Source organism: Macaca mulatta, chromosome 16, assembly GCF_049350105.2.
Source record: "Macaca mulatta isolate MMU2019108-1 chromosome 16, T2T-MMU8v2.0, whole genome shotgun sequence".
Taxonomy (NCBI): domain Eukaryota; kingdom Metazoa; phylum Chordata; class Mammalia; order Primates; family Cercopithecidae; genus Macaca; species Macaca mulatta.
Window position 1 is genome coordinate 20,889,800 of NC_133421.1, and position 26,100 is coordinate 20,915,899.

The window sequence follows — 26,100 nt, forward strand, 5'->3', positions numbered from 1 at the left end:
ATGTGATACAATGAAAGCAGTACTAAGAGAGTTTATAGGAATAAGCACCTACATCAAAAAGTGGAAAAACATCAAATAAATAACCTAATGATGCATCTTAAAGAACTAGAAAAGCAAGAGCAAACCAAACCCAAAATTAGCAGAAGAAAAGAAAGAATAAAGGTCAGAGCAGAAATAAGTTAAATTGAAACAAACAGATCAAAAAAATACAAAAGATCAATGAAATGAAAAGTTGTTGTTTTGAAAAAATAAAATAGGCAAACCTTTAGCCAAAGGAAAAAAAGAGAAAAGATCAAAAATAAATAAAATCAGAAGGGAAAAAGGAGACATAACTAATACCAAGAAATGCAAAGGATCATTAAAGACTACTATGAGCAACTATATACCAATACATTGGAAAGTCTAGAAGAAATGGATAAATTCCTAAACACATACAACCTACCAAAATGCTACCATGAACAAATCTGAAACCTGAACAGACCAATAACAAATAATGAGATTGAAGCTGCAATAATAAGTCTCTTATCGTTTCTAGGCCTTTTGGCTAAGATCAAGTGTAATAGTAAGTCTCCTAGCAAAAAAAAGCCCAGGACCCAATGACGTCACTGCTGAATTTTACTAAACATAGGACCAATACCAGTCCTATTCAAACTCAGGAGGCTGAGGCAGAAGAATCGCTTGAACCTGGGAGGCAGAGGTTGCAGTGAGCCGAGATTGTGCCACTGCACTCCAGCCTGGGCAAAAGAGTGAGACTCCATCTCAAAAAAAAAAAAAGGATCATAAATCTAAGTGTAAGAAAGACTTAAAATTAAAACTTTTGAAAGAAAACAGAGGAGAAAATCTTTGTGACCTGAAGTTAGGCAGAGTTCTTATGTATAAAATAGCAAAAGCATGAGCCATAAAAGAAATTAAGGAATTGGACTACATTAAAAGTGAAAACTTTTGCAGCTCCGAAGATACCAATAAGAAAATGATTCAGTTAGGCCGGGCATGGTGGCTCACGCCTGTAATCCCAGCACTTTGGGAGGCCGAGACAGGTGGATCACGAGGTCAGGAGATCGAGACCATCCTGGCTAACATGGTGAAACCCCGTCTCTACTAAAAATACAAAAAATTAGTGGAGCGCAGTGGCGTTCGCCTGTAGTCCCAGCTACTCGGGAGGCTGAGGCAGGAGAATGGCGTGAACCCAGGAGGCGGAGCTTGCAGTGAGTCGAGATCGCGCCACTGCACTCCAGCCTGGGCAACAGAGCGAGACTGCACTCCAGCCTGGGCAACAGAGCGAGACTTCGTCTCAAAAAAAAAAAAGAAAATGGTTCAGTTAGGAAGAAAAAGTTCAAGAGACCTATTGTACAACATGATAACTATTGTATACTTGAAAATTGCTAAAAGTATATTTTAAATGTTCTCACCACAAGAAAATTAGAATTACGTAAGGTAATGCGTATGTTAATTAGCTTGATTTAGCCATTCACAATGTCTAAACATAGTGAAATGTTTACATATATACAAACATAGTGGCTGGGCGCATTGGCTCACGCCTGTAATCCCAGCACTTTGGGAGGCCGAGGTGGGAGAATGGCTTGAGCCCAGGAGTTCTGTAGTGAGCTAATGATGGTGCCACTGCACTCCAGCCTGGGCAACAGAGTGAGACCTGTCTTAAAACAAAAAAGAAAAAAAGAAAAAAATGTATACCATAAATATATTTATCTGTGAATTTAAAAAATAAAATTTAATTTAAAAAGACAAGCCACAGCCTGGGTTTGCAAATCATAAAGCTTCATAAAGGACTTGTATCTAGAATATATAAAGAACTCTTATAACTAATAATAAATGTTATGGATTGAATTGTGTCTCCCACAAAAGATACTGAAATTCCTTTTTTTTTTTTTTTTTTGAGATGGAGTTTCACTCTTGTCACCCAGGCTGGTATACAGTGGCACGACCTTGGCTCACTGCAACCTCCACCTCCCAGGCTCAAGCAATTTTCCTGCCTCAGCCTCCTGAGTAGCTGGGATTACAGGTGTGTGCCATCATGCCCAGCTAATTTTTGTATTATTAGTAGAGATGGGTTTCACCATGTTGGCCAGGCTGGTCTTGAACCTCTGACCTCAGGTGATCTGCCCACCTCAGCCTCCCTAAGTGCTGGGATTACAGGTGTGAGCCACTGTGTCTGGCCAAAAGATGTTGAAATTCTAACTCTCAGTGCCTATGAATGTTATCTTATCTGGAAATAAAGCCTTTGCTGATGATCAAGTTAAGATGAAGTCATTAAGACCCTAATCCCATATGACTGGTGTCCTTATTAAAAGAGGGAATTTGGGCCTGGTATGGTGGCTCACACCTGTAATCCCAGCACTTTGGGAGGCCGAGGCAGGCAGATCATGAGGTCAGGAGATCAAGACCATCCTGGCCAACATGGTGAAACCGCGTCTCTACTAAAATACAAAAAAAAAAATTAGGCAGGTGTACTGGTGTGCGCCTGTCGTCCCAGCTACTTGAGAGACTGAGGCAGGAGAACTGCTTGAACCCGGGAGGTAGAGGTTGCAGCGAGGCCAGATCGCAGTACTGCACTCCAGCCTGGCAACACAGCAAGACTCCGTCTCAAAAAAAAAAAAAAAAAAAAGAGGGAATTTGGACAGAGACAGACATGGAAGGAACACATGAAGAGACAGGGAAAAGATGACCATCTACAATCCAAAAAACCCCTGAGGCTGCCAGAGCTAGAAGAGAGGCCCAGAACAGATCCTCCCTTAGTGCCTTCAAAGGAAGTATAGGTATGACTCTGCTGACACCTTGATTTAGGATATCTGGTCTCCAGAACTGTAAGACAGTAAATTTCTGTTATGTAAGCCATCCAATTTTTGGTACTTTGTTATGGGAGTGCTAGTGTCTTAGTCCATTTTGTGTTGCTGTAACATAATACCATAGACTGGGTAATTTATAATGAACAGAAATTTATTTGGCTCATGGTTCTGGAGGCTGGGAAGTCCTAGCTCAACGGACAACATCTGGTGAGCACCTTCTTGCTGTATCATCCCAAGGCCTGAAGGGTAAAAGAGCACACAAGAAAGAGGGGAAGGGGGCCAGACTCATCCTTTTGTCAGGAACCCACTCTTGAAATAATTAACCCACTCTTAAGATAATGACTAATCCATCTCTTAAAGGGCCCACCTTGACAGGGCACACTTTGGGGGACTGGGGCAGGAGGGTTTCTTGAGGCCAGGAGTTCAAGACCAGCTTGGGCAGCATCATGAGACCTTGTCTCAAAAAAAAAAAAAAAAAAGCGACCAAAAAAAGTTCTATCTCTCAACACTGTTACATGAACATATGAACTTCAGGGGACACATTCAAACCAAAGCACTTAGCAAGCGAATACAACCAGCTACCAAATATTATATTTTCACATTTTTAAAATTTGTTTTCTTTTATTTATTTTGTATATTGAGACAGGGTCTTGCTCTGTCACCCAGCCCAGAGTGCAGTGGTGCAGTCATAGCTCATTGCAGCCTTGAACTTCTGGGCACAAGCCATCCTCCCACCTCAGCCTCCCTAGCAGCTGGGACTGCAGATATGCACCACTATGCCCAGCTTTTTTTTTTTTTTTTTTTAATGTTTTGTAGAGATGGTATCTTGCCATGTCATCAAGGCTGGTCTTAACCTTCTGGGCTCAAGCCAACCTCTTTATTTAGCCTCCCAAAGTGCTGGTTTTATAGACTTGAGTCATCACACCTGGCTTATTTACTTTTTAAATGGGCAAAAGACTGAAATAGAAAATTCACTGAAGGCTACATATGAATGAATAGTAAGCACACAAAAAAGGGCGCATCATTAGAGAAATGCACACTGAGACCACAGTGACATAATAGCATATACCTGCGGGGATGGCTGCAACAAGAAAGGAAAAGCCATCCCAGCAGCTTGTTTTGTAGATATTGACAAGCTGATTCTAAAGCTTATGTGGAAAGGGAAAAAAACTCAAAACACAACATTTACAAAGAAAAGCGATGTTGGAGGAGTGATACTATCCAATTTCAAGAATTACTATGAAGCTACAGTAATTAACACAGCATGGTAAAGTTGGCCACACTGTCTTGTCTGTTGCATTATAGTCAACCCTAACGTCTATTAAATGGCTATTGTGTTTCAGACACTTTCATACATGTTAGCTCAGTTACTTTTCCTATCAATACTTTTTTTTATTATGATTATTTTTTTGAGACAGATGCTCTGTCATCCAAGCTGGAGTACCGTTGGCACTATCTTGGCTCATTGCAACCTCCACCTCCCAGGTTCAAGCGATTCTCATGCCTCAGCCACTGGAGTAGCTGGGATTACAGGCACATGCCACCAAGCCCAGCTAATTTTTGTATTTTTTGTAGAGACAGGGTTTCACCATGTTGGCCAGGCTGGTCTCGAACTCCTGACCTCAAGTGATCCGCCTGCCTCGGTCTCCCAAAGTCCTGGGATTACAGGCATGAGCCACTGCACCCAGCCTTGTATCAATACTTTATGTCAGGGTTGATTTAAAGAAATCCTTTTAATTATGATAAAATACACATAAAATGTGCTGTCTTAGCTGTTTTTAAGTGTACAGCTCAGCAATGTTAAGTATACAGCCAGCCTTCCATACCCACACATTCTGCATCCATGGATTCAACCAGCCATGGATCAAAAATATTTGAAAAACAATAATACAATAATTTTAAAAAAACAGCATAGCAACTGTTTACATAGCTTTTACATTGTATTAGGTATTATAAGTAATCCAGAGATGATTTAAACTCATAGGAGGATGGGCATAGGTGATATGCAAATTCTGTGCCATTTTATATCAGGAACTTGAGCATCAGTGGATTTTGGTACCTTGTGGGGTCCTGGAACCAATTGCCCAAGGATACCTAGGAATGACTGTATTGGTGAAAGAATAGACAGAAAGATCAGTGGAATGGAAGAGAGAGCCCAGAAACAGACTCGTACAAATACAGTCAACTGATTTTGACAAAGGAGCAAAGGCAACTGGAGAAAGCCTAGTTTTTTCAAGAAATGGTACTGGAACAACTAGACATCCACATACAAAATAATGAATTTAGATATCCTGTTTTACAAAAGTTAAAACCACAGACCTAAAAGCAACATGCAAAACTATAAAATTCCTACAAAATAATAGAAAGTTTAGGTGAATTTGGGTTACACAGTGACTCTTAAAAAATTTTTATTTTACTTTATTGTTAGAGGTGCAGGTCTCACTCTGTTGCCCAGGCTGGAGTGCAGTGGTACAATCATAGCTGACTATAACCTTGAACTCTTGGGCTCAAGCAATCCTCCTGCCTCAGCCTCCCAAGTAGTGAAGACTATAGATGTGTGCCAACCACCGCCCCCCGCCCCCCAGCTAATTTTTAAAAACTTTTGTAGAGATAAGGTCTCCCTATGTTGCTCAGGCTGGTCTTGAACTTCTGGCCTCAAGCAGTCCTCCACCCACAACCTCCCAAAGTGCTGAGATTACAGGCATGAGCCACCACCCAGCCTGACTTTTTAGATACAATACCAAAAGCATGATCATGAAAGAAAAAACTGTTAAGTTGAACTTCGTTAAAATTAAGAACTTCTGGCTGGGCACGTGGTGGCTCACGCCTGTAATCCCAGCACTTTGGGAGGCCGAGACGGGTGGATCACAAAGTCAGGAGATCGATACCATCCTGTCTAACATGGTGAAACCCCGTCTCTACTAAAAATACAAAAAAATTAGCCAGGCGTGGTGGTGGGCGCCTATAGTCCCAGCTACTCAGGAGGCTGAGGCAGGAGAATGGCGTGAACCTGGGAGGCGGAGCTTGCAGTGAGCTGAGATCCGGCCACTGCACTCCAGCCTGGGCAACAGAGCGAGACTCCATCTCAAAACAAACAAACAAAAAAGAACTACTGCTCTGCAAAAGATGATGGTAAGAGAATGAAAAGCCATGGGCTGGAAAATAATAACTGCAAAGCACATATCCAATAAAGAACTGATATCCAAAACATGCAAAAAAAAAAAAATCCCCTCAAATCTCAACAATAAGAAAACAACCCAATTTAAAAATGGGCAAAAGATCTAGGCAGACACCTCTTCAGAGAAGACCTATACAGTTGACAAATAAGCATATGAAAAGATGCTTAACATCTTACATCATTGGGGAATAGCACATGAAAACAGTGAGATTCGGCCAGGTGCAGTGGCTCATGCCTGTCATCCCAGCACTTTGGAAGGCCAAGGTGGGTGGATCACTTAAGCCCAGGAGTTTGAGAGCAGCCTGGCCAACATGGTAAAACCCCATCTCTACTAAAAGTACAAAAAAAAAAATAGCCGAGTGTGGTGGCGCGTGCCTGTAGTCCGAGCTACTTGAGAGGCTGAGGCACAAGAATTGCTTAAACCCGGGAGGCAGAGGGTGCAGTGAGCTAAGATCATACCACTGTACTCCAGCCTGGATGACAGAGCAAGACTCTGTCTTCAAAATGAAGAAACAAAAATACAGCTGCCACTATACCCATCAGAGTGACTAAAATCCCAACACTAACAACATGAAATGCTAGTGAGGATGTGGAATGACAGGGATTCTCAAACAGCACTGGTGGGAATGCAAAATGGTACAGCTACTTTGGAAAGCAACTTGGCACTTTCTTAGAAAGCTTCCATAGTCTTACCATGCTATCTAACAATCATGTTCCCAGATACTTACTCAAATGAGTTGAAAACATGGCTACACAAAAACCTGCACGTGAATGTTTATAGTAGCTTTATTGATAAATTGCGAAAACTTGGAGCAAACTAAGATGTCTTTCAATCAGTGGGTGGATACACAAACCGTGGTACATCCCTACAATGGGGTATGATTCAGTGATAAAAAGAAATAAGCTATCAAGCCACAAAAGACATGGAGGAACCTTAAATGAGCTTTGCTATGTGAAACAAGCCAGTCTGGAAAGGCCACATACTACATGATTCCAACTCAGTGACATTCTGGCAAAGGCCAAACTATAGAGACAGTTAAAAATAGTGGTTGCCGGGGGTTCCAGAAGGGGGTGGGGAGAGGCTAAGGGATGAACAGGTTGTGCACAGGGGATTTTTAGGGCAGTGAAACTGCTCTGTGTCATGCCGTGACAGTAGATATATGTCATACATTTGTCAAAACCCATAAGATGCACCCTAATACCAAGAATTGGCAAGGAAGTAAAGAAACTGAGGCCGGGCGCGGTGGCTCAAGCCTGTAATCCCAGCACTTTGGGAGGCCGAGACGGGTGGATCACGAGGTCAGGAGATCGAGACCATCCTGTCTAACACGGTGAAACCCCGTCTCTACTAAAAAATACAAAAAAACTAGCCAGGCGAGATGGCGGACGTCTGTAGTCCCAGCTACTCGGGAGGCTGAGGCAGGAGAATGGCGTGAACCCGGGAGGCGGAGCTTGCAGTGAGCTGAGATCCGGCTACTGCACTCCAGCCTGGGCAACAGAGCGAGACTCCGTCTCAAAAAAAAAAAAAAAACTGAAATCTGGTAGGGATGTAAAATTGTACAACCACTTTAGAAAACAGATCGACAGTTTCTCTCCTCTCCCCTCCCCTCCCCTCCCCTCCGCTCTCCTTTTCTAACAGGGTCTTTCTCTTTCACCCAGGCTGGAGTGCAGTGGCATGATCACAGCTCATTGCAGCCTGGACCACCTGGACTCAAGTAAATCCTCCTACCTCAGCCTCCTGACTAGCTGGGACCACAGGTGTGCACTACCATGCCCAGCTAAGTTTTAAATTTTTTGTAGAGACGGGGTCTCCCTCTGTTGCCCAGGCTGGTCTCAAACTCCTTGGTTGAAGTGATCCTCCCACCTCAGCCTCCCCAAAGTGCTGGGATTAGCAGCACTGGTATGCTGGCATGAGCTACCACACCCAGCTTGGCCGGGCGCGGTGGCTCAAGCCTGTAATCCCAGCACTTTGGGAGGCCGAGATGGGCGGATCACAAGGTCAGGAGATCGAGACCATCCTGGCTAACACAGTGAAACCCCGTCTCTACTAAAAATACAAAAACCTAGCCGGGCGAGGTGGCGGGCGTCTGTAGTCCCAGCTACTTGGGAGGCTGAGGCAGGAGAATGGCGTGAACCCGGGAGGTGGAGCTTGCAGTGAGCTGAGATCCGGCCACTGCACTCCAGGCTGGGCAACAAAGCGAGACTCCGTCTCAGCAAAAAAAAAAAAAAAAGCTAAAAATAAAATTATCATTTGACCCAATAGTCCAACTCCCAGGACTCTACTAAAAGAAATGGAAACAAATCCACACAAAGACTTCCACATGAACATTCTAAACAGCATTATTGATGATAGCAAAAACGAGAAACAACGCAAATGTCCATCCGCTGATGAACTGAATGGATAAACACAGGCGGTATTTCCATACAATGGAACTACTCAGTTTAATAAAAGGAATGAAGCACTGACGCATGCCACAGCATTGATGAACCTCAAAAACAGTATGCTAAGGAGAAGCAGCCAGACACGGGACTGCAATCATATGACCCTAGTTATATGAAATTGTTCATCCAGACAGAAAGCAATGCAGTGGATTGCCCGGGGCAGGAGGTGGGAGCAGGGATTAACTACAAAACAGTCTCCAGGAAATTCTGGGGGCTGATGTAAAACTAGTTGGTGGTGATGGTTACATAACTCTAAATACATTTAAAATCACTGAGTTATATACTTATATATGAATTTTATCATATGTAAATTATAACTCACTCAAAGTTTACAAAATATATAAATAAGGCTCATGGAAAATGTAAATTAAGAAAAAACCGACTAGCCAGGAGGAAAAATGATGGGCCGCACATACACAGGCCCTCAGGCCCCAGTAACTGTTCTCTGTAACCCTGACTCGGAGTTTCTTGGTAGCCAAGTGACTAGAGAAGTACTGCCCCCTGGAAGGGGAGGCCTACTTAATTTCTTAAGAAATGCTGGGCCAGGTGCCATGGCTCATGCCTGCAATCCCAGCACTTTGGGAGGCCAAGGCAGGAGGACTGCTTGAGCCCAGGAGCTCAAGACCAGCCTGGACAACATGGCAAGATTCCATCTCTACAAAACTTTAAACAGAAAATGAGCCAGGCATGGTAGTGCACACCTGTCGCCCCAGCTACTCAGGAGGCTGAGGTAGGAGGATTGTTTGGGCCCAGGAGGTCGAGGCTGCTGTAAGCTGAGATGGCACTGCTGCACTCCAGCCTGGGTGACAGAGCAAGACCTGTCTCAAAAAAAAAAAAAAAAAAAGCAAAGCTATTCTTAGCTTTCAATTTCAAGAACGATTTCTCAGGTGTGGTCTCACCCAGACACTAGAGAAAAAGTATGAATAGTGTCTTTTAACAGTATCCAAGCCGGGCAAGATGGCTCACACCTGTAATCCCAGCACTTTGGGAAACCGAGGCGGGTGGGTCACCTGGAGCGAACTACTGAGCTCAGGAGTTTGAGACCAGCCTGGCCAACATGGTGAAACCCCGTCTCTACTAAAATACAAAAATTAGCCGGGCGTGGGGGTACAGGCCTGTAATCCCACCTACTCGGGAGGCTGAGGCATGAGAATAACTTGAACCCGGGAGGTGCAGGTTGCAGTGAACCAAGATCACACCACTGCACTGCACTCCAGTCTAGGAGACAGAATGAGACTCTGTCTCAAAAAAAAAAAAAAAAAAGTATCCTATGACAAAAGCAATAATGGGCTCCATAAACTAGTTTCGCTTAATGTTCCTTGATAAAGGCCACAAATATACCAGAACGCAGCTCAGAGAAGGCATTTCTGCCGAGGCTAAGAACATGTGACCCAAGCTTGTCGCTTTCCGAATGCCCAGCTGTATTCAAAAATAAATCCTACAATAGTTAGTGAACTGGATGGAGTGCACAGAGGCCTTTGGAAAAATCCTCCATAAATATGATTTATTTCAGTAGACTTGCAATGAGTTGGTAATTATTATGCGAGTGTTTTTTTCCCCAGGTGGGGAAAGAGCTGGAGTGTGCCAGGGTTCCGTGTTGCTAATTAAGGGCATATCCTTCTGCAGAGCTATGGGAATGTATACAAGGGGTGTGTTCCTGAAGAATTCACAGAACTTGAGATGCGAAGTCGGAGAGCTGTGAGTTCAAATTCTGCTTATTAAGCAAGAGTTTGGTGTTTTGGGTTTTGTTGTTTTCTCTTGCTTTTAAAAAGTCATAGCTGGGTACCGTAGTTCATGCCTATAATCCCAGCACTTTGGGAGGCTGATACGGGAGGATGACTTGAGCCCAGGAGTTAGGGACCAGCCAGAGCTTGGAAGATAAACCTGGCAGCTCCCGAGGCCAGCCCTGCCTCCACTGTGCCAGTGTTCCTCCGGCCCAGGCTGGTGACTCAGGCCAGCGTTGGAAGGCCCACCAGGAGAGGACTCCACCTACCATAGTGTGACCCTGTCTCTTCAAAAAATACAAACTTTAAAAATTAGCTGGCTATGGTGGCATGCACCCGTAGTCCCAGCTACTCAGGAGGCTGAGGCGAGAGGATCACTTGAGCCCAGGTGGTTGAGGCTGCAGTGAGCCATGATCGCACCACTGCACTCCAGCCTGGGTGACAAAGCGAGACCTTGTCTCAGAAAAAAAAAAAAAAAAAAAAAATCACATAATTCAAATCTATGTTAAATGACACCTGTCCTTTAGTGATCAAAGAAGCAGAAAGTCCAGGTCCGTCTGTGTTCTGGGTGGGCTCGTTCCCTTGTAGAAATGTCCCTCTGTGCCGGCAACAGGATATGGTTGCCATTCAGCTCCTGGCCAGCCTGGGGCATAGGTCAATGTCATGGATTTGTGGCTTTACACTGCTGCAATTTTTCAGTTCTTTGCTAATCTGCATTCGCTTTTGAGCTGTGTAAATTGCAGAAGAAGAGGGAAGTCGTTGTTTGAAATAAGAATGGAACTATTATCAGCAAATACTCTGGGCACGTACTATACAGTTAGCCCTTCACGTGTATTAACAAGTTCATCCTCACAGCCCTGTGTGGTCTTGGGGAGGGCACAAGTACATACATAAATCATGTGGCAGGGAGTCAGGCTTTGGATCAAAGTGGTACTTACACAGACGGCCTCAAACACGTGAAAGACGCTATAAACCGGCAAGACCTGGCTCACCAGGGCAATGACATCTCTGCAGAAGAAATGAGAAAGCATTAAGACAGACGTATCCTTTCAGACCCGTTTATATCCCTTCTATTCCACACCCCACCCCCACAAGAAAAAGCTTTGGAATAGAGGTAGATCCCCCACACAAATGTTTTCTGTGTCTGTGGGTCACACCTAAACCTTCAGCAAAGCCCCCACAATTTTGGACTGCCCTTCAGTTAGCCTCTTGTCTGTGGACAGGCACTAAAGGCCTAGGGTGGACAGACAGAGGTTGGCTTCCTCTCAGTGACAGCCAAGCCTGGGCTCTTCCTACTTCCTTTGGGCAGAGCACTGAGCCAGGCCTGTGAAAAATCTGAGGACAGGCTGGGAACCACTTTGACATTTTCCAAAAGTCAGCATAGAAAACTGATTACCTACTCATCACTGGTAAAAATACGCCCCAGCTGATTTTTCAGGATGCTTATCACGGTGCCCAGGAGCACGGAAATGCCAACTGCAAGAGACAAAAGGTGCAGCAATGACAGCTCCCGCCCTCTGCAACCAGGTGCCTTTTGTCACGGGCCCTGATGTCCCCTGCATCTGAGGCGTTCATTTGGGCTAGACGGTCTTGTAGGAAGGGCAGAGTGGAAGACGCTTCCACTCCAGTGGTTCTCAGAGTAGGCGGCACACTGATCCAGCAGCAACGTCACCTGGGAACTTGCTAGAAACAGATTCTCAGACCCTGCCTCCGACCTACTGAATCAAAGCCTGCTGGTGAGGCCCAGCAATCTGTGACCAGCCCTCTCGGGGATTCCGGCGCAGGCTACAGCCTGAGAACCACTACAGGGAAGCCCGTCTGAGCCTTCCAGTCTCAGAAAGCACAGCCACGATGTCGGAAGACACGAGTGGCTCCTTCTCAAGAGTGGGTTGGCAGCCGCCGGGCTCATGGGGGTGCCGGGAGGGCCAGGCTTGCAAAAGGACTCTGGACAGCTGGAAGGAGAGTGCTGGGCAGGAAGGGCCTTCAAAGAGTCAGGCTTTTCTCTAAGGTAAGTGGTAGAAGCCAGCTGTCTCCACAAGAGTCCCACAGTCACAGCGGCAGGGAAGGCGTGAGTGGGGATGGGGAGAAGGTGGTGGGAGGATCGCTTGCTGCTCAGAGGGAGGCAGCTGTCAGCTTAGCAGCAGAGGCTGGCCTGGGTCGGATGGCAGGTCCAGCAGGCTTGGAAGATAAACCTGGTGGCTCCCAAGGCCAGCGCTGCCTCTACCATGCCAGCCTTCCTCTGGCCCGGGCTGGTGACTCAGGCCAATGTTCAGTGGCCCTACCAGGAGAGGATTCCACCTACCTATGCAGAGCACGCCCGAGACGGCCGAGCGCTTGGCCTGCACAGTGTCGGCAGCCCCCAGAGCCATCCCCACTCGGACACAGACCCCGATGCTGAGCCCCAAGGGAATCTGGGATCAAAGATAAGAAAGCACTGTCAGTGGGCCCACCCTCCAACCCCTGAAGTCCTGAGCCAGCCTGGGCCAAGAGGGACGGGAGCGGGAAGGCAGGGCAGATCTCAGGCATGCAGCATAAGAGGTATGTCATATTCTTGCTGCTGACAATGAGGCCAGGAGAGCTGGGGCTGGGAGAAGGGTGGGGGTACCCCTCCATGAGCCAACCAGTCCCACCACCACCTGCGCCATCAGAGGCAGCACAGGCAGGCGGGCCTTGCAACCGAAATCACTGTGTTGTCAAAAGCAAATGAGTAAACAGATTTTAAAGAGGCGACTGTGGTCTTAGTCCCGGAAAAGCTCCCTGTAAGAAAAAAGAGATTTCAGCAGAAACCATTTGTAAAAATAAGAATCTGTAAATTGGTTTTGTAATGTAGATTTCTGTGACTCCTTTGCTTAACGCTGGGGTCAAGGATAACATGTAGATGCGCACCGGAGTGACGTGGGCTGCGTAAGCAAGATGATGGCTGTGTCTCTGTGGGGAGTAGAGGGGAGGTGGGGGCTGTGGTGGAGGAGAGCCCATGGCCCTGGTGGGGACGCTGTCACCCAGCGCTGGCCGACTGCAGGGTGCAGGAATGTGGGCCACTGCTCAATGGAATGTGCCTTTTTTTTTTTTTTTTTTTTTGAGACAGAGTCTCACTCTGTTGCCCAGGCTTGAGTGCAGGGGCATGATCTCGGCTCACTGCAACCTCCACCTCCTGGGTTAAAGCGAATCTCCTGCCTCAGCCTCCCAAGTGGCTGGGACTACAGGCCTGCGCCACCACACCCGGCTAACTTCTTATATTTTTAGTAGAGATGGGGTTTCACCATATTGGCCAGGCTGGTCTTGAACTCCTGGCCTTGTGATCCGCCCCACCTCAGCCTCCCAAAGTACTGGGATTACAGGCACGAGCCACCGCACCCGGCCTGGAATGTGCATTTTTTAAAGAAAATTCAAAAATAAGATTCTGATGTGAAATCTCCCAATTTTAAAATAATGCTAATTACTTTTTAAAATTCCAACATCTGTGGGTGAAATATCACCCTTGGTGGACAGGTTGTGGGCACCTGTGTGTGAGCCCTGGCGTACGCTGAGCAGGGCCTGGACCTGGTGGGCACGAGAGGCCCAGGGCGGTCCCTTAGGAGACAGAGACAGCCTCAGGTGACAGCCTGCCCCCCTCCTATGACACCTCCAGCCGTCAGGTGGGGGATCTGGGGAAGACACCCCTTCAGGAGCCTTACCATGTAGGTCACAGTGGCCACCTCGTAGATGACAGCCTGGGCGGAGAGATCCACCACGCTGAGCAGCCCTGGAGGAGAGGCCTGCCGTGAGCCCAGCCCACAGCCCCAGACACCCAGACCCTGCACCAACAGGACGCTGCTCCACTTTGGGGACTCGTGCAATTTTTGTTTTTTTTCCTTGAGACAGAGTCTCACTCTGTAGCCCAAGCTGGAGTGTGATGGTGCAATTACAGCTCACTGCAGCCTCCACCTCCTGGCTTAGGTGATCCTCCCACCTCAGGCCCCCAGGTCGCTGAGACTACAGGTGGTGCCATCACACCCAGCTAAGTTTTGTATTTTTTGTAGAAACAGAGATCCACCATGTTGGCCAGGCTGGTCTCAAACTCCTGGCCTCAAGTGATCCACCTGCCTCGGCCTTTCAAAGTGCTGGGATTACGGGCGTGAGTCACTGAGCCCGGCTGATTTTGAAGGGCAGATTGGTAACAATGACAACAAAAAGACATTCCTGCCTGGCCTTCAGCCCGTTAGGAAAATTCTGCCCAGTGCCCCGGAGGCCCCTGCAGGCTTCCCTGTGTGGTCTGTCTTTTCAGATGAACTCAGTGTGAGGGAGGAGACAGAGCGCGGGACCAGGGTCCGGCAACTCGAGTTCGGTTCTCGGCCCTCCGCTGATTTTTTATTTGTGGAGTTGCTCTGTTCTTGCGCCCCATTTTCTCATCTGCAAACGTGGGGCAGGGCAGGGGTTCTCATATTCAGGCTGCCTGGAGTCCTCACTTCGCCGAGTGCTTTAATGAGCACGCACAAGGCAGTGGGTGGGAGCCTCATACTGGCAAGCCCGGGCCTCTGCTCACACCCGCAAACCAGTTCAATCTGTCACTCCTCTGTGCCTTGGACACCTCCCACGGGCACCTGCTCCGCCTGGCCTGTGCTGGGATTCAGGCACGAAAGGCCCAGGCCTGCCTCCTGGACGCTCACAGCCTAATGGAGAGGCAGACCACAACAGATGGATCAGCCCCGCTGGGCAGTGGTGCTCTCTGGGTCCGTGCCTGAGGGCCTGGCCAGTGAAGTCGGAAGGGGGCTGGTGAGCTGCCATCCTGGGGAGGGGGCTTCTGGGCTGGGTGAGCCGCCCACACGCCATTGCGCCCCCCCATGCTCTCCCACGTACCCATGAGGAAGCTCCCGATCTCATAGGCCCACCACTCAACACAGATCATGAGCATGCTGGGGACAGCTAGGGAGAAGAAGGGGCCCCAGTCCTGCAGGCACTGGCTGGACCAACCTGGAAACAGAGGCCCCGTGAGCTGACATCCTGCCTGGCTTGCCCACCCCATTCCTGCTCCCCACAGCCAGGAGGCCCCTAAACAGCTTCGGCTGTTCCTGCTCTGGGGCTTAGCAGGCCCAGGCACTGCGCGTTTTGTAGAGGGAATGCGGCTGGTCTAGAGCTGGCGTTGGGGCCCGTGGAGGAGGAGGATGCAGGAACAGGGCACCAGGCTCACCTGGCCGGTCCACGGGATGGCCCCAGGGCCCAGGGCGTGGATGTTGGTCCCCACTCCACCCTCAACAGTGTGGGATCTTGAGCAACTACCCACCACTCCGCAGGCTCCATTTCCATCTGAAAACCCCAGACCTTGTATCTGCTCTGCCTCCCTGGGGAGTTTTCAGGGGCGGCATGAGATCAAGGATACTGAAGGGAAACACACCGCAGGTGCCCCGGGCAAGCTTGGAAAGGGCTCAGCCAGAGCCCTGCCCCACGTGAGGCCCCAGGGGCCTGCAGAGCTGTTCCTGAAATATCTGGCAAGAGGAGGTCCTTGTTGTATGGGATTGGCTCTCAAGAGGCAGAAAAGCACGGGCAGGCCCCTACACGCCTGGTGTTTCAGCAAATTACTTAACCTCCATCTGTCATAATCTCCTCTTTGTAAGATGGGGCTAATGAGGTGGGGTGAGGTTTAAATGAATTCAGGAATGTCGGGCATCCCACGCACTGCTGACGCCTGGTATTCCATGGGTGTCGCTGCTCTCACCGCCATCCTGAGAGCTGGGGCTGGGCAAGAAAGCTCCCTGGGCCAGGCTTCTATGATGCAGCAGGACTCTGCATCGTGACACCTTGGATGGAGGGACTCCGGGCCCTTGGGGCTGGGGAAGCAAAGGGGGAGGAGGGGGCCGTGCAGGGTCCTGCACCTCCTCCAACAGGCTCCACTGCACCCTCTGCCTGCAGACCGCCCTGCCCCAAGGCCTGGGCAGCTGTGCCGCTGGCCTGCTCAGCCTCCCAGAGCAGGCCAGGCCTCCCACCTGCCCATGTCTCCAGGTGCAGCTTCTTCAGCACAATGTAGAGAAGGAGGAAGACGGTCTGTGTGAACTGGGAGATGATGTTGGCATAGGCAGAGCCCCTGGGAAAGGAGAGAGAACAGGGCTGGGACTGATGCCAACTCTGCCACTGCCCTGCCTGAGAGAGAGGTTGCTCTGGCGGCCAACCCGTGTGGGGCAGGCATGGCTCTGCTCTACTCCCATCCTGGGATCAGACTCAACCAGGGCCCACATGCACCTCTGGCCATGGTGGCTCTTCCCAGGCAGCCACAACTACAATGTCCTGGGGGCCACCCTGCCAGTGCCCACTTCGCCTCTGCTGGTGGGCTTGGGCAGGAGTGAAGAGTGGCTGTCCTCTCACCCGATCAGGCCTCAAACTGAGGTCCCCAAGGGACCATCAGGCCCCTCCAACTCCCCATAACCCTCCACTTCAGGATGGCACAGGCAGGGCCAGGATGGTGACTGATCTGTCTCCAGCAGGGGTGGGGAACTCGGTGGGCAGTGTCCCCTGACTAGGCCCCACCAAACCCTGGGCTCACCTGATCCCCAGGTTCAGCACAGAAACCAGGACATAGTTGGCCACACCGTTGACACAGTTGCCCACCACACCACTGAGGACTTGGGGCCAGGTGATCTTCTGAAAATAAATGAAAACTGGCCCTGCTGAGGTGTGAGTGGGATGGATGGAGGATGGACAAACCCAGGGTTTGGAATGGGGACTCCTCCTCCTGCCCCTTCAGCCATCCCTGTTCGGGAGTTGGCAGAGGCGGGGACGCACAGCTTCTCACCTGCCTCTGTGCGGGAGGTCAGGACGTGGCAGGTGGGTTGGAAGCAACCCCTTTCAGAAGCCAGTTCACAGAGGGTGGAGAGAAGGGGAAAGCCCCAGGCCCCCTCCCACTGGAATAGGGCAGTGTGCTGGGAGAAGGGCCTCCCCGCACACCAAATGTACCTGATTTTGCAAATATTTTGCCAGCAGATTATAAAGAAAAATCACCTGTATGAAGAGCAAGCCCAAACAAATCAACAACAATGACCAAAACCCACCAAATGAGCTTTAACAGACATTCCTTTCCAGGACATAGTACCCTAGATTGGGGCAATGACTTCATCAAAGTATGTCTGGGGCCTCTCAGGTGCGGCCAAAGCCTACCCAGCCACCTGGACTCGTGCTTGGGCCCGGCCTATGGGAGAGGCCCCCTCAGGGCTCCCTTCTGCCACGGGGGAGACGAGCAGGCGTGCTTTGGCTCTGAGAGAGTACCCTTTGCACACATGCTCATGGTGCACAGCGCCTGGTAGGCCTTCTGGCTGCTAAGCCAGGCCCCCATCAGCTTAGGAAGGTGAGAAGTGACCCAAGGGCCTGTTCACAGAAGGGGCTACTTTGCCTCTGGCCTTAGAGACAGGATTTGAAGGCGTGACCTCGGACGAGGGAATGGCAGGTACTGAGACATGCTGGCCGCGAGCAGCCTAGGCTAAGCAGGTTCAAGACCCTACGGGGGCGGCAGGCCCTTCCCTGGCCGGGGAGGACCGCAGGGGAGTGTGCGTGGCAGTGTGTGTGTTGGGGACACTTTATCTACCCTTTCTCTCCTTTCTTAAGGGGAATAGAATGGGCATCAACTGAAACCTAACCCAGGGCCCTGTCCCATTCCTTCCTGTAGCTCTCCACTTCTTTTCAGCATAGTGTACTGATACGAGTACAGAGCTGGAATGGACTGGGTTCGATTCCTGGCTCTGCCTCTTCAGAGATGTGTGATCTTGGGCAAGTTACTTAACCTCATACTTACAGATGAGTTTGTCTCCTCATCTGTAATGGGGATAATAATAGTGCGTGTGTGTACTTAATATACACTTAATATTTTACATACATAAATATTGCAAAGTTAATATTGCAAAGTGCTTACAAAATGATACATGGGACATTTTAAGCATTCCAAGTGTTAGCCACGCCCTATGTTAGTCTTATTAGTCACTACTATTGGTAGTTAACTTTTGCAGCTGCATTTTATGGAAGGGCCTTGGCTTACTGACAAGACACCACAGTGACATCTTTTTTTTTTTTTTTTTTTTTTTGAGACGGAGTCTCGCTCTGTCGCCCAGACTGGAGTGCAGTGGCGCGATCTCCACTCACTGCAAGCTCTGCCTTCCCGGGTTCCCGCCATTCTCCTGCCTCAGCCTCCCGAGTAGCTGGGACTACAGGCGCCCGCCACCGCGCCTGGCTAATTTTTGTATTTTTAGTAGAGACGGGGTTTCACCGTGTTAGTCAGGATGGTCTCGATATCCTGACCTCGTGATCCGCCTGTCTCGGCCTCCCAAAGTGCTGGGATTACAGGTGTGAGCCACCGCGCCCGGCCTCACAGTGACATCTTTATAGGGCATTTCCCCCGACCCAGCCCCAGTAGTCCTGGTTGACAACATGCCATCACTTTTGTCCGAAAAGCCAAAGTATGGATTATATGGAAGACTCAGAGAAGAGCAGTCCTATAAGGGGGTTTCCATATACCGGAAGAAATCTGTAACCAACTAGGCCCCAAAAAGGTCATGGCACTGGCCTGGCAGAGAGGTGGGCGTGGCTGGGTCTGCTGGGACTGCACGCTGTTCAGGCCTCCCACCTTCACCCTGACCTCTTCCCTGCCCAGCTCCCTTGCCCACAATTCTCAGCCTGGTGCCATGGAGGCTACACTGTCAGAAAGTGAGCTCAGCCTGGTAGGGCCGTCCAGCACACAGAACTGGCAGTCGTAACAGGCATCACCAACCTGCAAGTCAAACAGTGAAGCACTGGGCTGCAGAAGAGGCATAGAGATCCCCGGGTCGCTGGACATACAGACACTGACCCAGATAGATGCACTGCTGATTCATTTAGTATTTAACAAATCAATGCAGAAGGGAGAGAATATGCAATAAATGGTGTTCAAAACATTTTTAGTTGGATTAATATCTTAAATGTAAAAATAGAAACCCTGGAAGAGTCCAAAAAAGTATAAGCAAATGTGTATATAATCTTGCAGTGGGTTAAGTCTTTTTTTTTTTTTTTTTTTGAAACAGAGTTTCACTTTTGTCACCCGGGCTAGAGGGCAGTGACATGATCTCGGCTCACTGCAACCTCCACCTCCCGGAGGTTGAAATGGGATCAATATGTGTATATTGGGTTATAATATGCTTTCTCCCTTTAAAATATGTCATTAGTCTCTTTGTAGGACTGAATAACCTTCCACAATATCAATTCCAAAGGTTATCTGGTACCCATAGTTAGGCCATACTTCTCTTCTGTCAATCATCCTCATGGCCCAGCAGGAAGTCACAGCAGGATAGGGTGGGAAAGCAAAAAGCCAGAATTTAGGAGAATGGGATTCCATGCTCAGCAAACAGGGCACCTACCGGAAGTCCTGGAATGAAAATCATGACATAGTCCTCGGTCAACCTGCAAGAGAGGGAGAAGCTCCGGAGCTGACCAGGCTGTGGCCTGGGGAGACAGGGCCCTCTCCCCTGTGTCCTCCAGGACAGGGTGCTCAGCCGCCGTCCCAGGGTCTCCGCCAGGACTATGAAACCTCAGCATCAGGGACTGCGGCTTCCAGATGCTAAGCAGGTGCCAGGAGGGGCAGCTGAAGCACCCAGACGCCCAGGCCTCAGAACCAGGGAACTTCAATTCAGAATAACGTGGTTTGTAAGAAAAAACGGTTATATCTTAAAAAGCAATAATCAAATGAAATGTACATTATATAAATGAACAAGGCATCCCTAAGACAGGGCATCTCTAAATTTCATAATAAACTATAGGATGGGTACAGTAGCTCACGCCTGTAATCCCAGCACTTTGGGAGGCCGAGGCGGTGGATCACGAGGTCAGGAGATAAAACCATCCTGGCCAACATAGTGAAACCCCGTTTCTACTAAAAATACAAAAATTAGCCGGGTGTGGTGGCGCATGCCTGTAGTCCCAGCTACTCAGGAGGCGGAGGCAGGAGAATCACTTGAACCCGAGAGGTGGAGGTTGCAGTGAGTCAAGATCGCACCACTGCACTCCAGCCTGGGCGACAGAGCGAGACTTTGTCTCAAATCATCATCATCATCATCTATAATTCATCAGAAAGTGGTTGTCATCTTTCTCCTTTTTGGAATATGGGAAAACGCACACACTTCATTTCTCCAAAAGCATCTGTAAAGCTCCAACTGTGTCCGGGCACACAAATGCAAATAAAATGCGAATCCCAAATTGTTTCTCGCCTTGCCTCCTTAATTAAAACTGGGCGTTTGTCCGCCTCTGTCCCCTGCTGGTCACTGCTGGAGCTGCAGCCGTGGGGAGAATCCCCAAACCAAAGCCTGGAAGGTACCCACAGGCCAAGTGCACCGTGAGCACTGGTGGCCTAGAGAAGCATGGGGTCTGAGGGCTGAGCTGCTTCAGGGTTTCCCTCGGCGGCCTGGGTTTTCCAGGAGCCTCTGGGTCTCTGGCAAGTCCCATCTCCCCAGCCGGAGCCCAGCGCACCTGGACACGTCCGGGTCCTGCCTGAAGAGCAGCAGGAGGTGCTGGGTGTTGAGGAAGAGCGCCCAGCAAGGGAGGCAGCAGAGGAGCAGGACCAGCGCGCCCCGCTGCAGGATCACGCCCACGTGCTTCTTGTTGGGGCTGCCGAAGCTCTGCAACACAGCCCGCCCCGCGTCAGCCCTTTCCACTGCCCCGGACATTCCTAAACCCCGCGCAGGGAGCGGACTGTCAGCAGCGCCAGCGGTGTGTGGCGGAGCCTGCGGCCTCTGGTGACCGCAGCCCGGCGCCCGCAGCCTGTAACGGCACAGGGGCCTTCCTGAGCCTGGGCCCCCCACTGTCTCCAGTGTTCTTCCAAAGCTCCAAGGAGGACGAGCTTTGGGGGGCTTCATCATATGTCGCGGAAGGGATAAGTGGAGCCAGGACCAAGCCCAGGTCCACCGTGAGGCTAGAACCCCCAGGGAGAAGTGAGGCCTTGCTGCTTTGTGACCCCACGGCCACCTGGGCAGCCCCTGCTGGACTGCAGGCCCCTGCAAGCAGGGAGGTTCCTTCTGTGTCCCCTTGGCCTTTGACACATGCCTGCATGTAGGCAGCCGAACTTAGGAGTGAGGCTGGGGAACTGGTTGTCTTTCTCTACTTGGTGACCTCCTCTGGGGACAAGAGGTCAGAGAACTGTCTCCACCGTCTCCACCCCTTTCTCCTGGCCCAGACTCTTTCAAAGGGGAGGGTCTGTTTCCCTGACAGCCTGTGGTCCTTGGAGGTGGGGCAGGGGCAGCTGACCCCAGGGCCCATCACTCCCAGATCACCTGGGTACATCCCTTCCACCTGCCATCTCCATGGCACCTGTGGGATTGGCTCTGCCCTTGCCTAGCTTCCTGCCCAGCTCCGGGAGGCCACCCACCTGAGACATCAAGGTGTCACATGCCGACGACAAACCAACTCCTACAGAAACTCCGCAGACATTGACAAACTGGTGCCACACACAGGAGGAAACAAGAGCTTGTCAGGCGAGGCCTGAAGAGAGGCCCCTGCATCTGGGCTGAGCCGGGGTGGGGAAATGCTGCCCATCAGGCAGCGGTGGCAGAGGTGGCTCTGCTCCGCAGCCTCACGTGCTGTGTGCCCCAGGGCGAGACTCCCTCCATCTCCAGCCCTCAGTTTCCACCTGTGAAGGCGGCTGTCCAGCCACGTGGGCTGTGTCTTCCCATCCCTGACCAGCCACCCAAGACGGGCCCACCCGGGAACCCGGTGGAAAAGCCTGGCGAGAGAATGTCCCTGCTCTGGGCCAAGCTGGGTACTCACGGCCACCGCAAGGGTCACCGATGCCAGCTCCACCTTGCCCAGGTGCCCACAGAACACAGTGCTCACGATGTAGATCATAAAAGTCAGCATCTGGAACAGGAACTGGAGGACAGCGGCCGGGTCAGACCTGGGGCCACAGGTGCCCACACAGCCCAGCCCTGCAAGACAGGCCTCTCCAGCTTTGAGGGCCCCGCACCAGTGCCCCGAGAGGTCACCTACGCCCGGGGAAGCCAGGGCCGGAGGTCGGGTGGCTTGAGCCCAGCTCCCATTCTGTCTTCTGCAGCCACAGTCACCCCTGGCCTCCATGTCCCTTCCCAGAAGGGTCAGTGCACGAGAGACACCCAGCGCAGTGCCTGGCGCCCTGAGCTTGACCCAAGTGTCTGATACTGATACTGCCGTTCCTATTATAACAATAATTTGGTAAGGCCGCACAACCCAAAAAAGGAGGAGAATTAAATACACCAAAATCTTTAGTAATGGCTATTTCCAAGCACTAGGATTTGAGTTAAACTTCTTTCTTCTTTATAACTTTCAGTTTTTTCTGAAAGTTTTACAGGAAGTGCAAATTCATTACTCCTTTTTTTTTTTTTTTTTTTTTTTTGAGACGGAGTTTCGCCGTTGTTGCCCAGGCTGGAGTGCAGTGGCGCGATCTCGGCTCGCTGCAACCTACCCGTCCCGGGTTCAAGCGATTCTCCTGCCTCTATCTCCCGAGTACCTGGAATTACAGGTGCCCGCCACCATGCCTGGTTAATTTTTGTATGTTTAGTAGAGTCAGGGGTTTCTCCATGTTGGCCAGGCTGGTCTCCAACTCCTGACCTCAGGTGATCCTCCCTCCTCGGCCTCCCAAAGTGCTTAGATAACAGGCATGAGGCACCGCGCCCAGTCCATTACTCTTTGTGGTCAGGAAAAAAAAAATGTATATAAAACAATTTCCCCTTTGGAAATGAAATGGGCAGCCGGCCCCTTCTTCCCGCCTGCGAAGGTGCTGCAGGTTTCACGCATCTCTGGGCTGCATTTGTCCTGGAGCCATCTTCCAACTCAGGCTTTTGTGGGTTTCCAGCTGAGGCACACCCACCCCTTCCGTGTGGGGGCTGCCTGCTGCTGAGCAATGTCAGGCCCCACTGCCACTGGGGATTGTCCAGGGACAGCCTCCAGGAGCCGTCCTGCTGTCCCCAGACCCTAGACCTGGCAGTCAGCATGGGCAGTTTCTGGAGAAAATGTGAGCACATTTCTGGATCCTGCCTGCAAGGCAGACACCCTCAGCCTCTCAGCTTCCTCCACTCCCTGCCTGCCCCCCAGCTCCTCCTCCTTACCAGGGGTCCAGAAAGGGCAAAGAGAGTCCACATCTCAGCCCCAAAGCCTCTGGGAACCAGCCTGCTGAGGGCAGGACAGCAGCCCCCGTGGTCCGGGGGCACTGTGTCCTGGAGGCTGTCCATTCCTGGCCGGGCGCTGGCCACCCTGCACGCCTGAGCGCCCGCACGGCCAGCTTTGTCCAGCGAGTTGTCCCCTGCCTGGGCAACCCGTGTCAGTACAGCTTGGCTAATGAGTAAGGGGCAGGAGGAGGGGCCACCATGGCAACTTGTGGGATGAGCCCTGCCTCCCAGGGCACTGAGGCCCTGCTGCCCAGCCCACTGCCCCAGCCACTGGGGAGGACAGGATAGAGGCCTGGGCTCCTGGGAGTCACCCAGACGGCTGCCTGTTGTGTCTGGTCTCCCAGAGGGATTGGCAGTAAGGCCTCAGCAGGAGAAGGTCCAGGGCTGCCGGCAGTGGCTGTGGGAGGTGTGCTGAGGCCAGGACAGGGCAGCCTGGCTGGGGCAGCTGAGCCACTGGCGTCCTGTACCCAGGTGTGATGGTGCCCACAATGACTCCCATTTTTCAGAGGAATTGGTGGCCTGCCCGAAGTCACACAGCAGGTAGTGGCAGAGCCTGAACAGCCCCCAGCCCTGCCTTTCCCTGGGAGAGGGCAGCTTCCCAAGAGACAAGGGTGTGGCAAACCCCGTGGCAGTGTGGTCCCTAGCCTTTCTTGCTGGAGGGGCCTGGGCCTGTGCCTGGGGATGGGGATGGCAGTTAGGACACCTTGGCAGAGTCCCAAGCCCCCCACTGCCCGTCACCCTTTTCAGCAGCATATCTGAGAGCTGGGGGTGGCATTGCTTGGGAAAGCAGCTCACTATGCACGCCAGTCATTGTGCCCAGCAAGGCTGTGACTCGGTGTCCCACCAGGGTCCTCCGTCACCCTCCCAAACAGCCCTCTCTGCTTTTCCTTGCTTAGATGGCCTGTGACTCCCCCCTCAACCTGCCCCAAGACTGCAGGGCAGTGGGAACCAAGAGAGGCATCTAAGGATTGCACCGGTCACCTAGCCCAGTCCTGGATCAGGCTTTTGGGTGTGGGTTCAGCCCAGGAGAAGTGAGCGAAGGGGCACGGGGGGGCAGGAAGATGGCAGGCAGGCCAGCGGCTGTGGGAGGCCTGAAGATACCCCAAAGGCCCCACTTGGTTCCCATGTCCATCCCTGCATCGGAGGAGTGACCGGTGGGATTCTGAGATGCAGCCCCCAGAGCCACGAGGAGGAAGGAGCAGACCCTGAAGGAGAGGAGGCAAGACAAATACAAAAAAAGGGGTGCATCACACCCATGGGCCACCCCGAACATAGGCACAGCCCCACCCCAGTCAACATGCAGCCTTCTTTTTTGACACAGAATTCTGAAACGCTCCACTGGAAGCACCTGCATCAGGATCACCTCGGAGGTCACGTTCCTGCCCTTGTTCTGATGGCTCCTATCACGGCACTCTCCAACTTGTGCACCAGATAGTACCTTTACCACCTGCCTAGAGGAAAGAAGACATTTGATCACCGTCGTGATTGTGATGATGACACCAAACGGGAGGAAGTACAGGTGAAAGCTACAGCCCCACAGGCCAGGCTATAGTTAGTATGTCTGACTTCCCTCCTCCAACACCTTCACATCCTTCTCACCTTTGGCCAGTTCTCATGGTCAGCCTACATCTTCCAAAAGGGCAGCCGCAAATCCTCCTGTATCCAGGGGACCTGGGCCTGGGGTCTCTGTTATGTGAAACCAGCTGCTTCCAGCTGACAGGGCCTCTGGGGAGAGCAGTCACTTGCTGGCCTTGGCCTGTCACCTCCTGTCACAGCATTGCAGTGAGCCCTGTGGCCAGAAACAATACTTCTTGGGAGCCCGTAGTGATGGAGATGTTCGGGAGCCCACACGTGGAGGTATAGGCAGAAGAGTCCATCTCACTCCAGGTCACTTTTTTTTTTTTTTTTTTTTTTTTTTTTGAGACGGAGTCTCGCTCTGTCGCCCAGGCTGGAGTGCACTGGCCGGATCTCGGCTCACTGCAAGCTCCGCCTCCCGGGTTCCCGCCATTCTCCTGCCTCAGCCTCCCGAGTAGCTGGGACTACAGGCGCCGCCACCTCGCCCGGCTAATTTTTTGTATTTTTTTAGTAGAGACGGGGTTTCACCGTGTTAGCCAGGATGGGCTCGACCTCCTGACCTCGTGATCCGCCCGTCTCGGCCTCCCAAAGTGCTGGGATTACGGGCTTGAGCCACCGCGCCCGGCTCCAGGTCACTTTTAATGAGGACAGCTGGCTCCGTTGCCCCACCAAGCTGGAATATGTTCAGTGCAGACGCCCCGCCATTAGCTTGGCGACATCAGGCTTTACCCAGAGCTGATTGGCGTTCAGCACTCAGCTGCACAGGACGTCTTCCCGAGGGCCAGTCCCAGGCCGAGCATCTCCAAAATCCCTTCTCAGGAACATTCCCAGGATTGTTGTGATAGGAGCCAATGCATTCCCACATTCTCTCTGGGGAGACAGTCCCCTCCCACCTCCTCTCAGAATTTCAATCCCCAGGCCCCAGTGGGTTTGACCCCGGGGAGGAGCAAGGGCGATTACTGACTCCACTGCCATGCGTTGGCCGCCCCAGGCAAAGGGGGTGCAGGCGGAGTGTGGGGTGGGGGGAGCCACCTCCTCCAGGTGTGGAGTGTCAGAGCTCCACGAGTCCTCCATAGTCTCCCGGCAATGCCTTCAGGCCCTCCTTTTGTGGTGGTAACTGTAGACTCAGCAGCACCGCCCTGCAGCCACCTGCAGACTCAGCTCTGAGTTGGGTTTTCCGGGATTCCGCCCTGGAACCTGAGACACTTTGAGCGGAGCTGCAGATGGCCCCTGTGCGCCATCCTGTGGCTGGGAGGGCA

General features: G+C 51.1%; 1 protein-coding gene across 5 annotated transcripts in view; it reads right to left on the reverse strand.

Moving 5' to 3' along the window:
* Positions 1 to 25,156, reverse strand: part of SLC47A2 (solute carrier family 47 member 2) — a 32,709-nt gene extending 7,553 nt beyond the window's left edge. For 2 of the 5 annotated variants that reach the window (XR_013406167.1, XM_002800327.4), the window contains exons 1-13: positions 23,207 to 24,300; positions 21,894 to 21,995; positions 21,496 to 21,564; positions 20,601 to 20,749; positions 19,496 to 19,538; positions 17,073 to 17,117; positions 16,663 to 16,760; positions 16,109 to 16,206; positions 14,985 to 15,098; positions 13,823 to 13,890; positions 12,451 to 12,559; positions 11,549 to 11,624; positions 11,087 to 11,156 (exon numbers count right to left, since the gene is read on the reverse strand). Coding sequence is in view for 4 of the 5 variants with exons in the window: in XM_002800327.4 (XP_002800373.3) it covers positions 11,087 to 11,156; positions 11,549 to 11,624; positions 12,451 to 12,559; positions 13,823 to 13,890; positions 14,985 to 15,098; positions 16,109 to 16,206; positions 16,663 to 16,760; positions 17,073 to 17,117; positions 19,496 to 19,538; positions 20,601 to 20,749; positions 21,496 to 21,564; positions 21,894 to 21,995; positions 23,207 to 23,329 (1,164 nt within the window). In the remaining variant the exon portion in view is untranslated. Of the gene's footprint in view, positions 1 to 11,086; positions 11,157 to 11,548; positions 11,625 to 12,450; positions 12,560 to 13,822; positions 13,891 to 14,984; positions 15,099 to 16,108; positions 16,207 to 16,662; positions 16,761 to 17,072; positions 17,118 to 19,495; positions 19,539 to 20,600; positions 20,750 to 21,495; positions 21,565 to 21,893; positions 21,996 to 22,563; positions 24,301 to 24,614; positions 24,718 to 24,865 lie in introns of those variants that run through there. The other 3 variants (XM_028836107.2, XM_077970524.1, XM_015118792.3) reach the window with 3 other exon arrangements.
* Between the last annotated feature and the right edge of the window lie 944 nt (positions 25,157 to 26,100).